This window comes from Cebus imitator, unplaced genomic scaffold, assembly GCF_001604975.1.
Source record: "Cebus imitator isolate Cc_AM_T3 unplaced genomic scaffold, Cebus_imitator-1.0 Scaffold192, whole genome shotgun sequence".
Lineage (NCBI taxonomy): Eukaryota > Metazoa > Chordata > Mammalia > Primates > Cebidae > Cebus > Cebus imitator.
The window spans coordinates 1246423-1260942 of NW_016107507.1; the positions used below are offsets into that span (position 1 = coordinate 1246423).

At 38.9% G+C, this 14520-nt stretch overlaps 1 protein-coding gene across 4 annotated transcripts in view; it reads right to left on the reverse strand.

Annotated features, from left to right (window-relative positions):
- Positions 1 to 13773, reverse strand: part of LAMB4 (laminin subunit beta 4) — a 109821-nt gene extending 96048 nt beyond the window's left edge. For all 4 annotated transcript variants that reach the window (XR_005203143.1, XM_017546836.2, XM_037745114.1 and 1 more), the window contains exons 1-2: positions 13686 to 13773; positions 6137 to 6208 (exon numbers count right to left, since the gene is read on the reverse strand). Coding sequence is in view for 3 of the 4 variants with exons in the window: in XM_017546836.2 (XP_017402325.1) it covers positions 6137 to 6170 (34 nt within the window). In the remaining variant the exon portion in view is untranslated. The remainder of the gene's footprint in view (positions 1 to 6136; positions 6209 to 13685) is intronic.
- Between the last annotated feature and the right edge of the window lie 747 nt (positions 13774 to 14520).

Consider the following 14520-nt stretch of genomic DNA (forward strand, 5'->3'; position numbering starts at 1 on the left):
GAGCAAATCAAACCTCTTTAGAGTTGTTTAGTTTAGCATTTCCCAAATTTATTTCACCATGAAAGGCACCGTTCATTCAAATCAGGTTAACATTTTGTACAATATGAGGAAAACACTTGGGAAATGCTAAACTCGATTTCCTTTAAGTGTCTTCCAGTATTAGAAACCCTCTGAATTTTGCCAGGGCAAACTGGCTTATGCCTGTAAATCTCGGCGCTTGGGAGACTGAGGTGGGAGGACTGCTGGAAATCAGGAGTTCAAGCCCAGCCTCCTCAACATAGTGAGACGCTATCTCCACAAAAAATCAGAAGAAATTAGCCAGGTGTGGTGGTGCATGCTTGTAGTCCCAGCTACTCAGGAGGCTGAGGCAGGAAGATAGCTTGAGCCCAGGAATTCGAGCCTGTAGTGAGCTATAATTGTGCCATTGCAGTCCAGCCTGGAGGACAGAGCAAGACTCTATCTCATAAGCAAAACCAAAAACAATCCTATCATTTTGGAAGTGGGGAGGTCAACATGTCTTACTTAGAGACTGAATTTAAAGTTAAATCTCAGGAATTAAGTTATAAATCCGTATACTCCAGAAAATTTCATAAATTACCTATATAGTACGACATACATGGTTTTGTGTAGACAAATCCTAATATAACATTTGAGAACCATCAAATTAGATAAAGAAGGAAACAAAGGAAACACTACATGCAAATGAGCAAGCATTCCAATCATTCTGAGTTAAGATAACTGTTAAACATCTGTATGGGCATGAGGGGTGAGTAGGGTCATCTGAAATATTTCTTCCCTGCAGAGCTTGTTCTATCATGTTAACTATTACACTTTGGTAAGCAATAATTTATTAATGGATTTGTTAATTGTTGGGAAGACTGAATAAAACAAAGTGGAATCTTACTGGGGGTTAAGATCTAAAGTTAACACAAAGTTAAACATACATATAATGAGACTTTACTGTAGTATTTTGTGGGTAGCTACTTATGTTACAGGAAAGGGGTCCTGATCCAGACCTCAAGTGAGGGTTCTTGGACCTCGTGCAAGGAAGAATCAGGGTGAGTCCATACCGTATAGTGAAAGCGAGTTTATCAGGAAAGTAAAGGAAAAAGAGAATGGCTACTCCATAAACAGAGCAGCCCCGAGGGCTGCTGGTTGTCCGGTTTTTTACAGTTCTTTCTTGATGGTATGCTAAACAAGAGTGGGTTATTCATGCCTCCCCCTTTTAGACCATATAGGGTAAGTTCCTGATGTTGCCATGGCATTTGCAAACTGTCATGGCGCTGATGGGAGTGTAGCAGTGAGGATGACTAGAGGTCACTGTGGTAGCCATCTTGGTTTTGATGGGTTTTGGCTGGCTTCTTTACTGCAGCCTGTGTTATCAGCAAGGTGTTTATGACCTGTATCTCATGCTGACCTCCTATCTCATCCTGTGACTTAGAATGCCTTAACCATCTGGGAATGCAGCCCAGTAGGTTTCAGCCTCATTTTACCCAGCTCCTATTCAAGATGGAGTTGTTCTGGTTCACATGCCTCTGATATTTACAGAAATAGTTTTATTTCTTTTTTAAAAAAAACTACGTATGAAAAGGACAGTATAATTTTATTGTTAATTCAATTAAAGCATGAGAATCCTGTTTGATTCTGGAGGCCAAATCTAAGCACTAGTTTTCTCTTTATTGCAATTCAAAATGATAGTGATAATTTTGTAGATGTAAAATAGCCTCTAGATGGAAGGGTAGAGGACCTAGAATGGCCAAAACATTTTGAAAAAGAAAAATAAAGGCGAAAGAATAGCTCTTCCCAATATGAAGGCTTACTAGGCTACAATATAGAAGAGACTGTGATACTGGCAGAGGAATAGACACATAGATCAATGGAACAGAATGGAGAACCCAGAAATAGACCAACACAAATATGTCCAACGGATTTTTGAGGTGCAAATGCAACTCAATGGAGGAAGAATAGCCTTGTCAATAAATGGTGCTGGAGCAATTGGATCCACAGGCAAAAAAAGAAAGAAAAAGAAAAAATGAACTGCAAGCAAAACCTCACATCTTATACTAATATTAATTAAAAATTGAATATAGACTTAAATGTAAAATGTGAAACTATAGAGCTATAAAACTCTTATAAAACATAGGAGGAAATCTTGCATTTAGGGCTGGGTGAATAATTCTTAGAATTGTCAAGAAAAACATGATCCATACAAGGAGAATTTAGAAAATTGGACCTTGTCAAAATACTTGCAAACCACATATCCAACAAAGCTCTTATACTCAGAATTTAATAAGAGCTTTCAAAACTCAACATTTAAAAAAAAAGATCAAATGAGCAAACGGCAAGCGACATGAATGGAACATTTCACTGAAGAAGATACACAGATGGCAAATAAACACATGAAAGGAGGTTCAACATCATTAGCCACTGGGGAAATGCAAATCAAATCACAATGAGATATCACTACACACTGATCATAATAGCAAAGAAATAAAAATAGTGGTAACACCAGATGCTAGAAATGATGTGAAGATCCGGCATACATTGCTGGTGGGCATGAAGAATGTTACAGGCACTCCCAGGAAGAGTATGGTAGCTTCTTACAAAACTAAGCAGGTGCTAATCATGCAACCCAGCAAGGAAACTCTTGAATATTTATCCCAGAGAAATTACAACTTATGTTCACACAAAAACCACATGCAAATGTCCACAGCATCTTTATCTGTAATAATCAAAAACTGGAAACAACCCAACGTCCTTCATTGGGTGAAGAGTTAAATCAAGTGTGGTAGGTACATCTGTACCATGGAGCCTAGCAAAAAAGTAGTGAACCACTGATATAAGCTACAACTTGGATGTATCTCAAAGGAATTGTATGGAGTGAAGAAAAGGTTATATACTGCATAATTCTATTTGTATCACAGTATTAAATGACAAAATTATAGAGATAGAGAACAGATTAGTGGTTGTCAAGGGTTAGGATGGAGGGAGGTGGATGTGATTATAAAAGGGTAGTACTAGGAATCCTTGAGGTGGTGGAACTGTTCTGATCTTGGTGATGAAATGACATAGAGTCAAATACACACATATATGAATATATGTACAACTGGTACATATATCTGAATAAGGCCTGTGAATGACATCAATGTTGATTTCCTGGTTGTGATATTGTGCTGTACGTAGTTATATAGAATGCATGACTGAGAGAAATTGAGTGAACGGTATACAGTCTCTCTCTGTGTTATTTCTTACAACTGTGTGTAACCTTACAATTATTTCAAAATAAGAAGTAAAAGAGGCAAACAATCCCCAACTTCATCAGCCTCTGGATGGTAAACCAAGCAAATCACAGACTCTAAAAACACACACATGACATGTTCCAGCTGCTCTTATACACTTTATCCTTGAGACATGAAAATTTTTGCCAAGACTTATTTCAGTAGACAGAAGTGAGACGGATGGGCCTATAATAAAAAATAATTACCATACAGTGAAATGAGCTTGGTTTCTTCTCAGTTTTCTCCATTTAAAAAATACAATAAAATAATCTTTTCATGAACTTGTTTTACACTTAATGAGTTTCTTTCCTTCAATTTGACCTCCAAAATAGCCTACATGGTTATTGAAAAAAACATGTTCTTTCTCTTATGTACACATTATTCATATGAACTATTCTATTAATCCGCTCATTTTCTGATTATCAGGCATGAAACATACATAGATCATAAGTTCTACAGCTAAGAAGATGATAATGTCTCCACCCACACAAGCCACTAAATGACACTTTGAACAGAAAATTTTCTATTCTCAACCTCATTGCAAAGATTATTATTCTAAAGCAAAGGCACAATATTTCTTTCCCTTTCTCTGAGATAGCTATGTGAAGAAAGCTAGCTCCATCGGACACTTGCTTTTCTGTGGTATAATAAATGGTTAATGAGGCTTTAATTTACCCAGCAATCCACATTCATGTTTATTTTTATTTTCTGGAATTGGTTTCTAGGATAAATAGCTATTCAGAAGTTTGGACTCCAATAGACCAAAGATTTTTAAAGACAAGATCAGGTATAACATTTCCGTTGATGTTACATGTGAATAAAGTAAGACTTCCCTTCCAGGGATTTATTCTTTTAGACAAGTTCCATCCTGAATCATATTTAATTGGAATTGTTGCCTTAGAGATTTAACATGTTTTTATAAAGTGACTTGGCCAAACTTATTTTGATCAGAATTTCTTTTTTCAAAAAATATATTCCAGAACTTAGGGAAATTGAACTATTATTCCTGTAGTATTATAAGTGTGAATATAAACTACTTGTCTAAAATATTTAGCAAAAAGTGACTAGAAATGTAAATAGCTAAAGTTTCATGCCTGAACATAGCCTGAGCAATATCCTTCCTGGGCTGAAGTTTCCAAATGCCAAATCACATTAGCAACGGGTTGGAATTAATTCAGAGAATAAAAATGTTTATATCTTTTGACAATCAACACGTTCCTCAAAAATGACACAACCTGAAAACAGAATGTAATTCAAAATGAATTTAGGAGATCTGGTCATTTAAAGAAAATATATGGTAAATTTTCTGTAAAGGATTGTTTTGTAGAAATTACTATTACTATATAATTTCTCTAGTATTTCTGCATGTCATCATAATTTTCTCCAACACATGAGATGCTTTCACATACTTTAGAGTTTACATCAGAGCTTCAGAGGATGTAAGCACACGTTTAAATGCTCACACAGATTATAATGGGTGAGAAAAATACTAAGAATGCATGTAGATAAGGTTTGCACCTTGCCTGAGGTTCCTAACACCTGTGGGGCCGTGCACTTTTTATGAGTATTTCTCCTAATATTGCTCAGTCAGAAGGCAAAACTGTTTAAATGGGCTGCAGTATTTATATAAATGTCTATGTTCAAACTATCAATGGGAAAATGCCCAAGCTGATGATACGTGGCTAAGCTGTTTGGGAGTTTGACTATAGGCAACTCTAGAGGTTTGGCTTAGGTCAGGGCAAGCTTAGATATAGAAATGTACGACTGATTGCTGTGAGGACTTTTCTGCCCAAGCTAATTTAGTTTAGAAGATTCCTTCTCCAGAGAGGGGGTCCCCTAATTGAGGAGGGCTCTCTCAGCAACTGTGGAGCGCTTTTGAACTTTTGCAAGATGTCAATAAGCTATTCTATGTGAAGGCTGGGGAGAAGGTGGAGTGATCCTCAGTGGTCCCTTCTGATTTTGGATATAGGTTTAGTTTCAAAGAGACCATGTGAGGCAGATGCAGGTTAAAATAACTATTTTTCTGACTGAGACTGTATCTAAGCCTCACAGTTCTGGGATGTGGAGGATGAACTAAGCGTTCCGGATGAATCACAAATTTCTGTTCCCACTGGCCTGAGGCTCACCTCTCCAAGGCAGGGGATTTTCAATAGAGAACAACAGAGTGCTTACCATCCGGACCATTATCATCGAATCTAACTGGGAAATTACCTCAGGGTTGGAAAATTGCAAAGAAAAAAAAAGGTGAGATTCTGAAAGTTTGCTGTCATGAAGAAGTTCAGCATAAATTTTTGCAGTGAAGATTCTAAGCAATTTAGTTAGTGCTCAGTAACCAAAGGCAGGTCTGTTTTCGATGTAGAAAAGTCAGATCAAAGAGTTGGAAACATCTCTATGATTAATGCAAATTATTCTCAGCTTATTAAAGACAGCAGAAGCATGGAGAATTTGGCCTTTTAGCTTAGAGCTGCTGCTTACTTAGAAGAGGGAATTTTGCCTGTAACTTCTTTGTAAGACTTCATTTCTGGGACAAGTGTTGCATTGAAAGCATAGCTATTTAAAAGAAAATTACATCCACTGTATTTGTAAATTAAGACTGAAACTTTTCTCTGTTCCTTAATATTTTACTTTACCTTCTTATCTGCAGATGATAACATTACATTAAAAAGTGATGGAAACAGCTGTATGTGGATACTAAACATGTTGGAGTAGAATTTTTCTGTTGCTTGACACAATTACACAACAGAAAAGCTACACAAGCAGCGCTATAGAAGAAAGAAGTAAATACATTTAAAAACGATTTCTCCTAAAAATTTTAGGACAATACAAGCAGAAAATAGATTTTGACAAAGAATACTCACCAAGGTGCAAAAATAGGGTCAGTTGAAATTGCATTCTTTTGTGAGGAGATGATTAAATTCAATTCTGCTGGGCTAAAAAAAAACGTGAAAGCCAATCACTGATAGAAGAAATAATTGCCATCATCCATGTTATATAAAAGTGCTCAATATTATCGAATGGTTCCTATGCTCTAGAGATACCAAATATCCACACTGTCCAGTTCCTCAAAAAATAAAAGTGCAGAAACATTTTAACAAGTAGTTGTTTGCTCTTCATGTTTGCCAGTTTTTGAAATCACAGAATTCGATGGCTTGTGGGAAATAAGAGGAAATATAATTTCCTTTGCATATTTTAAGTTTAACCTGCTTTTTGCCTATTCTTATTTAGAAACTTTTTCTTCTAAACATTACACAGTTAATACATACTCATTATAGAAAAAGTAGAATATTCAGACAGGCAAAATAAAGAAAAATATCACCTTATAGTACCACCCCCAGTGGGCCATGAATATGCCACTGTACTCCAGTGTGGGCAACAGAGCAAGACACTGGGGATGGAGGGAGGCCCCTTTCTCAAGGGCCTTTTCTTCATATTTTTTCCTTGTATGAATAATTTTCAAAAATAATATCACATTGTTTGCTTATTTCAATCAACACATTCCAGACATCTTTCTGTATTAACAAATGCATTTGTAATTGGTGATATTTTATCAAGATTGAGATCACCTGGTGTCTCCTATAAAACAAACTTGTGACTTTCTTTGTAGATTTGGCCATGGCCCTTAAGGGAGAGGCCTCCCTCCATCCCCAACTTACCATTGAAGAGAGTTCTGATCTGGAGTGGTGCGAACGTGCACTTCAGTGGGTCAGGAGAAAAGAAGGTAAATTTTACATTTTTTTTCTTTTTTTGGGACAATTTCTCATTCTGTTGCCCAGGCTGGGTACAGTGGCACAATGGTGGTCCACTGCAGTCTCGGCCTCTTGGGCTCAAGTTGATCCTCCTGCCTCAGTCTCCCCAGAAGCTAAGACTATAGGCATGTGCCAGCATACCCAGCTAATTCTTATTTTTTGTACAGATGGACTCTCACTGTGTTGTCCAAGATGGACACCAGTATTTTTAATTACTGCATAGCATTATTCTGAATGTAGAAACTAGAAATTTATTAAATGAATTCTCTATTGGTTGATGTGTACTTGGTTTATAATATTTTCCTATTATAAATATTTCTGCTAAATGCTTTCTTATAACCTTAATTATTCACTAGGATATAGTAAATAGTAGCAATAATGGGCCAAAGAGTGTATGTGTCCGTGCATATATAACCATATGTATATACAAAGATGGTATATATGCACATACACATGCATGTATACAAATATATATACTACATATATGTGTGTGTATAAAGCTTTTGAGGTCACTATCAAACTACCATGCAGAAAGTTTGTCCCAATTTACACTCTTACAACAGCCTTCGAGAACCGCTAACATGAGCCCTTACCAACATAGAGTATTCTTTTTAAATATTTGTCAGTTTAAAACACAAAAAAAAGCCTCATTATAATTTTATTTGAATAGTAGGAAGTATAAAAATTTCTTCCATGTATTTTCAAGTGAGACTATTTTTCACATTCTATCCTTTAAGGCTTTTCCTGGTCAATCCTTTGTTTATCCTCCTACTCCCATATCCCCAATCCCTCCATGTGCACACTCCCTGCTCTCCAACCTTAGCACTCCACTTTGGTTTCTGAACCTTCTTCTCAAGCTGTTTCCTTTGCCTTGAATGCCAACCTCCTAAGCCCAAATGTCAGCCTCCCTATGAAGTCTTTTTTTTTTTTGAGATGGAGGTTTGTTCATGTGCCCAGGCTAGAGTGCAATGGTACAATCTTGGCTCACCACAACCTCTGCCTCTCAGGTTCAAGCAATTCTCCTGCCTCAGCCTCCTGAGTAGCTGGGATTACAGGCATGAGCCACTATGCCTGGCTAATTTTGTATTTTTAGTAGAGACAGAGTTTCTCCATGTTGGTCAGGCTGGTCTGGAACTCCCGACCTCAGGTGATCTGCCTGCCTCGGCTTCCCAAAGTGCTGGGATTACAGGCATGAGCCACCACTCCTGGCCCCTATGAATTCTTTTTGGGGTGTTTTGCAATGACCGATTTTATTCTGTGATTCAGGCTCTTTATGAAACCTAGGGTTCACTTTGGCAGTCCAATGCCATCAAATGACTCATTGAGAAAGTCCTCCCACAGTATCTCCATCAGAATGAGCTCTACCTGTTAGAAAAATCTGCAATCTTGGGCTAATGGCCTTATGAAAACCCTGTGAAGACCTATAGGAGAATCCAGGTTGCAGCTGTAGAAAGTCCATTCTGTATAGGCCATCTGAACCTGCATAGGCACTTTTTCTAGGTGGTACTTTATTATTGCTTTTTTCTCACAGGCAAGCCAGGAGCTTGGCTTCTGGTCAGCCACCCAGCTACACTTTTGAAAAACAAAATCTCTAATCCCGATGCTCTCCTGGATTTAGAACTCCTGCCCATGTGCTTGATTCTGTCTGGAAATGCAGAATGATTGGCAATATGTTCATTTATTTAATAAGAATGGGCAGTATTAGCAAAGTTTGAAAATATGGTTCTCTATAACCAAAGAAACTAAATTCAGTGAGATGACGATTCAGGGCCTATCATAATCTAGGCTCTGAGTTGCCAGGGTGAAGTGCTACATATGAAATATTATGGCATTCCTACTTCTCTCCAGTGGAGAACCCATTCACAGGGCAGAGTCCAAAGCAAAAGATTGTTTCCAGCTACAAATCGTGGGCTAATCTCTTCCCACACTGGACAGATGGAAGGGAAGTAGAGTGCAGAATTCACTGGACTCAGATTTAGAAACAAAGTAGGTGGGCCGGGCGCAGTGGCTCATGCCTGTGATTCCAACACTTTGGGAGGCCAAGGCAGGCAGATCACCTGAGGTCAGGAGTTCCAGACCAGCCTGGGCAACATGGTGAAACTCCATCTCTACTAAAAATACAAAATTAGCTGGGCGTGGTGGCGCATGCCTGTAATCCCAGCTACTCAGGAGGCTGAGGCAGGAGAATCGCTTGAACTCGGAAGGCAGAGGTTGCAATGAGCCGAGATCATGCCATGCACTCCAGCCTGGGCAACAAGAGTGAAACTCCATCTCTAAAAAAAAAAAAAAAAGAAAGAAAGAAAGAAAGGAAGTGGAACTGTAATGCTGAACAAGTGGAATGCCTTTTGCAGAGCATTTGGGGAGCAAATCTTCCTTAGTATTACAGTTCACCACATTTCTATGATAAAAATGAACTGCTGAAAATTTCCTCAGTCCATATGGGAATTCTCTTCAAGCAACAATAAAGGACATGGTACAAGAAATAGACTTCCCAGTATACATCAGCCAGGTTTAAAACTGACCTGCCCCAAAGGAGCAGGAGGAGGAGTCAGTAGCAGATCCCAAATTGAACTAGAAGAGATACCAGTCCCTTATTGATAACTGGTTAAGGATTATCACAGTCGCTCTGTGAAGAGATAACTGATAGAATCACATAGCTTGCCAATAAGTCCACGAGATCAGCAAGGCACAGCCTGGATGCAACTGAGAAACATTTGAGAAGATATTTTTAATGACTTCCTTTTTGAAATATTTATTTTTCATTGTGGCAGAAATACACCTAACAGAAAATTGACCATCTTAATAACTTTTACCTGTACAGTTCAGTAGTGTTAATTACATTTACGTTGTGTGCAACCAATCTCCAGAACATTTTTCATCTTGCAAAACTGAAACTGTGTAACCATGAAACAAGAAGTCTTCCTGTCTCCCCCAGTTCCCTGGCAGCGTGTGTCCATTCTACTTTCTGTCTCTATGGATTTGACTACTCTAAGTATGTAATATATGTAGAATCATACAATATTTGTCTTTTTTGTGACTGGCCTATTTCACTTAGCATAATGTCTTAAAGTTTCATCCACATTGTAGAATGTATCAGAATTTCTTTCCCTTTAAAGCTGAATAATATGTCAATTGTATGTACCTGAGGGATTTTAAACCACCAATGAATGCTCAGGCCCAACCCAGACTAATTAAGTTAGAATCTTGGGGGTGGTACTCAGGTGTCTATGTGTGTAAGATGCTCCCTAGGGGATTCTGAGATGTAGCCAGTGTTGAGAACCAATGGCTTGCAAACACCTCAAACTCATTAATTTGTCCCTCACACTGGCTCTGCTCCTGGATTCCCTTCTAAGAGAAGTGCATAATTCAGTGGTTTCCAAACTTTACTGCACATTTAAATCACCAGGTTTTTTTTTGTTTTGTTTTTAATTCTGCTTTCTGGGTCACACTCCATACCAGTTAAGCCACAATATCTGGGGTAAGGTCCTGGCATCAGTATTTTGAAGAATCCATGTGATTCCAATGGGCAGTGAAATCTGACACCCACAGCATAACCATGTATCAAGTGTCTCAGGCTAGAACCTTGAGGGATACCTTTGATTCCTCCTTTTCTCACCCCTCAAATCTAAACTCTCATCAAGCCCATTTGATCTTATCTCCTTACACTGTGGTTCTCCAAGTGTGGTCCATGGACTTAATAAGGTTACCAATTCATCCTGGTTTGCCTGGGACTTTTCTGATTTTCTTATTGCAAATCCCCAGGTTCTGGAATCTCCCTCAGTCCCAGGCAAAGCTACATGTTTGGTCACCCTACCAGATGAGAAGCATCAACATCACATGGAAATGCCAATGATCAGGGCCTAGCCAGGGACCTACTGATTCTTGGACTCTGGGATGGGGCTCAGCATGCAGCCACATGCCCTCCAGGTGAGTCTGATGAACACTCACATTTGAGAACCACCGTCCTAAGCAACTCCCAAGTGTTTGCACTGTAAAGATTGGAGGTGCTGCTGCTACTAGGGATGACAGCTAACACTTATGAGAACATGCTCTGCAGTGGGTGCATTCCTGCCTGCAAGGCCCATGTGGTCTGACAGTTCCTCAGTCAGAAACTGCAGGCTGTGGTGTTGGAGTGAGTACAGGACATCTGGCAATGTGTGCAGACACTTTTGGCTGTCATAATAAGAGAGGAAGACGCTGCAAGGCAGACACACCTGACAGCAATAACTTAAGCAGACCCTGAGAGTGACCTGTGGTCTAAAAGGAATGTGTTTGGAGTTCTAAGCTAAGGAATCTGGGAATAGCCAACCTGAAGATTCATTCCTTATCTCTCAGGAATGTCTGGACCCCTGGCCCATTCCACGGACACATGCCATCCAGGGGGTTGAGGCCCTTTGTTTTGGTTTAAATGAAGGTTGCCAGGCGGAGGTTGTCAGGGGGAGGGTGCTCAGTGAAAATCCTATATGAACTGCATGTTATTTTACAAATGGGAGTGGTTCTCCAGTCCAGCCTTACATACAGACACTGGTCTGCCCTGTATGTGAATTCCCTCCATAAACCCTCTGTCTTGTTCACTGGCTCCAGGTCCCTTCTTCGGCTTCTCAAACATGGTGAGGATTGAAGTCCTCACTGAAGTCAACAGGATTCTGGCACAACAGACGCTACTGGTATTGAGTGTGAGAGGCCAGGCGTGTTGCTAAATATTCTACAATGCACAGGGCAGTCCTGGTCCCCACAACAAAGAATGAAGCATCCCAAAATATCAATAGCACTGAGCTTGAGAAACTTTCTAAGTGGCTTCAGTGCCCTTGACCATGGGCGTGATTATCTCAGCCTTTATTTCCCAAAATCACTCACCTCTAGTCTTCCTCCCCATTTTCTATTTCTCATTTTAGGGGAGCTAGGCTCCAAACTAGGTAAGTATTATAATGAATCTGGCAACTTCTAGAAGTTCTGTTGTCTGAAATCACCTACCCAGTCATTATAAAACCCACAGCTACACATATAGCACAATTTCAGAAAATGTGGTAACCCCATCCATACCTTCCTTGGGCACTACTCTTCTGGCTGGTTTACCAAAGCTGACACTGTGAAGCCTCTCAGGGGCTACATGGCACTTTTTTCTTGTTAAATTTATTAGTGAGTTTTAGTAATATATGTAAAAGTCATTCGGACTAAAATATTATCCTGTCTTTGGATGAGATGTGTATAAATGTATTTCCAAAGGCACTGGATGCACTTTGGTAACTAATGAATGCTGCTAGATGACATTGGGCTTAAAATGTATTACGTGTTGCAGTCAACAGTGAAATACATTAGACTGACAACTTTCTGGCATTGCTAATTGATTTAATTTACTGACCATTCACATATCATCCGTTCTCACTTGAAGTCTGCATCCCGTCCAACATCTTGTCAAAGACTTTACTCTTTTTTGTCAGAACAATTTGGATGAGACAGATGAAGGGGAAAGGGGCATGTGGTGCCCAATTGTCCAGCTCCTAGACCCACAGGTGGATTGTGTTTAATAAGAGCCTCTCTGCAGGAAAGACGTGGATTCCACTCCTGTTTCTACTACAGCACCTTTCTTCTGCAAATTGTACAGTAATTTATAACGCAGAAGATAATTATAAATACATTTAGATTAGTCCTTAAGACTTTTTCTGTCACACAAATAATTTTATGCATTTAAAGTGACAGTTCTCAGAAATCTGATAAATATAACTTCCCCTTGTCTAATTTATTTTCCATGTTATATCATGGAAAAAATGTTATATCAGGACTCATTAGCTATTTCAACCATTTTGCCTACATTTCATCATAGTAAGGAATGCAGAATACAGAACTGTAACCTTTACTTTTTTTTTTTTAAAGACAGATTCTCAACTGTAACCTTTACTTTTTTTTTTTTTTTTTAAGACAGATTCTCGCTGTGTTGCCAAGGTTGGAATACAGTCAGTGGTGCAATCTTGGTTCACTGCAACCTCAGCCTCCCATGCTTAAGCAGTCCTCCCACCTCAACTTCCTCAGTAGCTGGGATTACAGGCATGTGCCACAATGGCTGGATAATTTTTGTAGAGATGGGGTTTTGCCATGTTGCTTAGGCTGGTCTGGAACTCCTGAGCCTCCCAGAGTGCCGGGACTACAGGCATGAGCCACCATGCCTGGCCAAGTTTACTTTTCTTTTAGTTACAGCAGACATGCTTTTCTTAAAACAATATTTACACATATCCAGAACATTAACAAAATATTTTGAAAACACAGTCAGTTCTAATGCATTTAAACCTTTTATAAATTGTCGTAAGCTTTATGACCGTAACAAACAAAAAAACAAACATTTGCTGAAAACACAACTAATAAAATGGTGCATTTCAACACTACATCATTTAAAGCTTCCTTCAAGGTACAGTAAGGCTCAAGTTGCTGGCTTCATCTCACAACACATTAACATCAGTTTTCCCATTGGGTACTGTTTTATGTTACAATAACCTTATGTGTAAGTGTCATTGGATTATCATTCTGTAAAAATAATAATAATCCATGCACTTTTATACTCCATTTCTTACTTTATGCCAACTCCATTTACTCCCCTCCAATTCTGATACCTTCATTTAATCCACAAAAATGCCAATTTGCCAGTAAGAGAGCAGGAAAGACTTACCTCCACTCTTTGTGAAGAGGCGCAGGCAGCAAACGGGGCATGTGAAGACACACCTAGAAGTTAGAGCCAGTTTATGCAGAAAACATTCTCCCCAAGGCACCTAAAAGTAGGGAAAAAAAGATGAGAGGTATTCTGACACCTGTCGAAAATGTGATTTGTGAAGTCGCTTACGTTGTTTTTACTTACACATACACACACACACACACACACACACACACACACACACTCTAGAGGGAAATAGAGCTCAATTTTACAGCGAATATTTTTCTTGTTTTCTCCAAAACCAGTTTTAATTGCCAGGGATAATGCACAGACATTTTGTTCCCTGTTTTATTTATTTTTTTCTGGTTCATGTTTTAGTGGTCATTTTCAGACAGCTTGAGACTTACCAGCTATAAAATATGCAAAATTAGACAAGACTGTTTCTTAGAAATGTGAAACCTCTGACACCACCACTATCTACTTCCAGAGGAACCAGGTGGAATAGCTTCAGCTGTGTTCTCAAGGCTCTGACCAGTCCTAACTCGCTTAAGATCAGCTTAAATGGCTCATAGATTTCTGTTTACCTGGTGATTCGGCAAGTACAACTAACCATTGTGGGAACAGCAGGTTTAAGTAGTTTGGGAATCCATGTGGTTTGAAATTTCATTCTCCTACGGGGAAGATTTATAGGATAGAAATGAACCTACAGCGGTCTTAAATTTTGTTCACCTGTCAGTGTATTAATATCTCCATTTCAAATCTGTGCAATTTCAATGGTAGTTTATTGGTTACTTGAAAAAACATTTAGGATTTCTAGAAGCTCATGGAAAATACCCTCAGGGGAGAATAATGA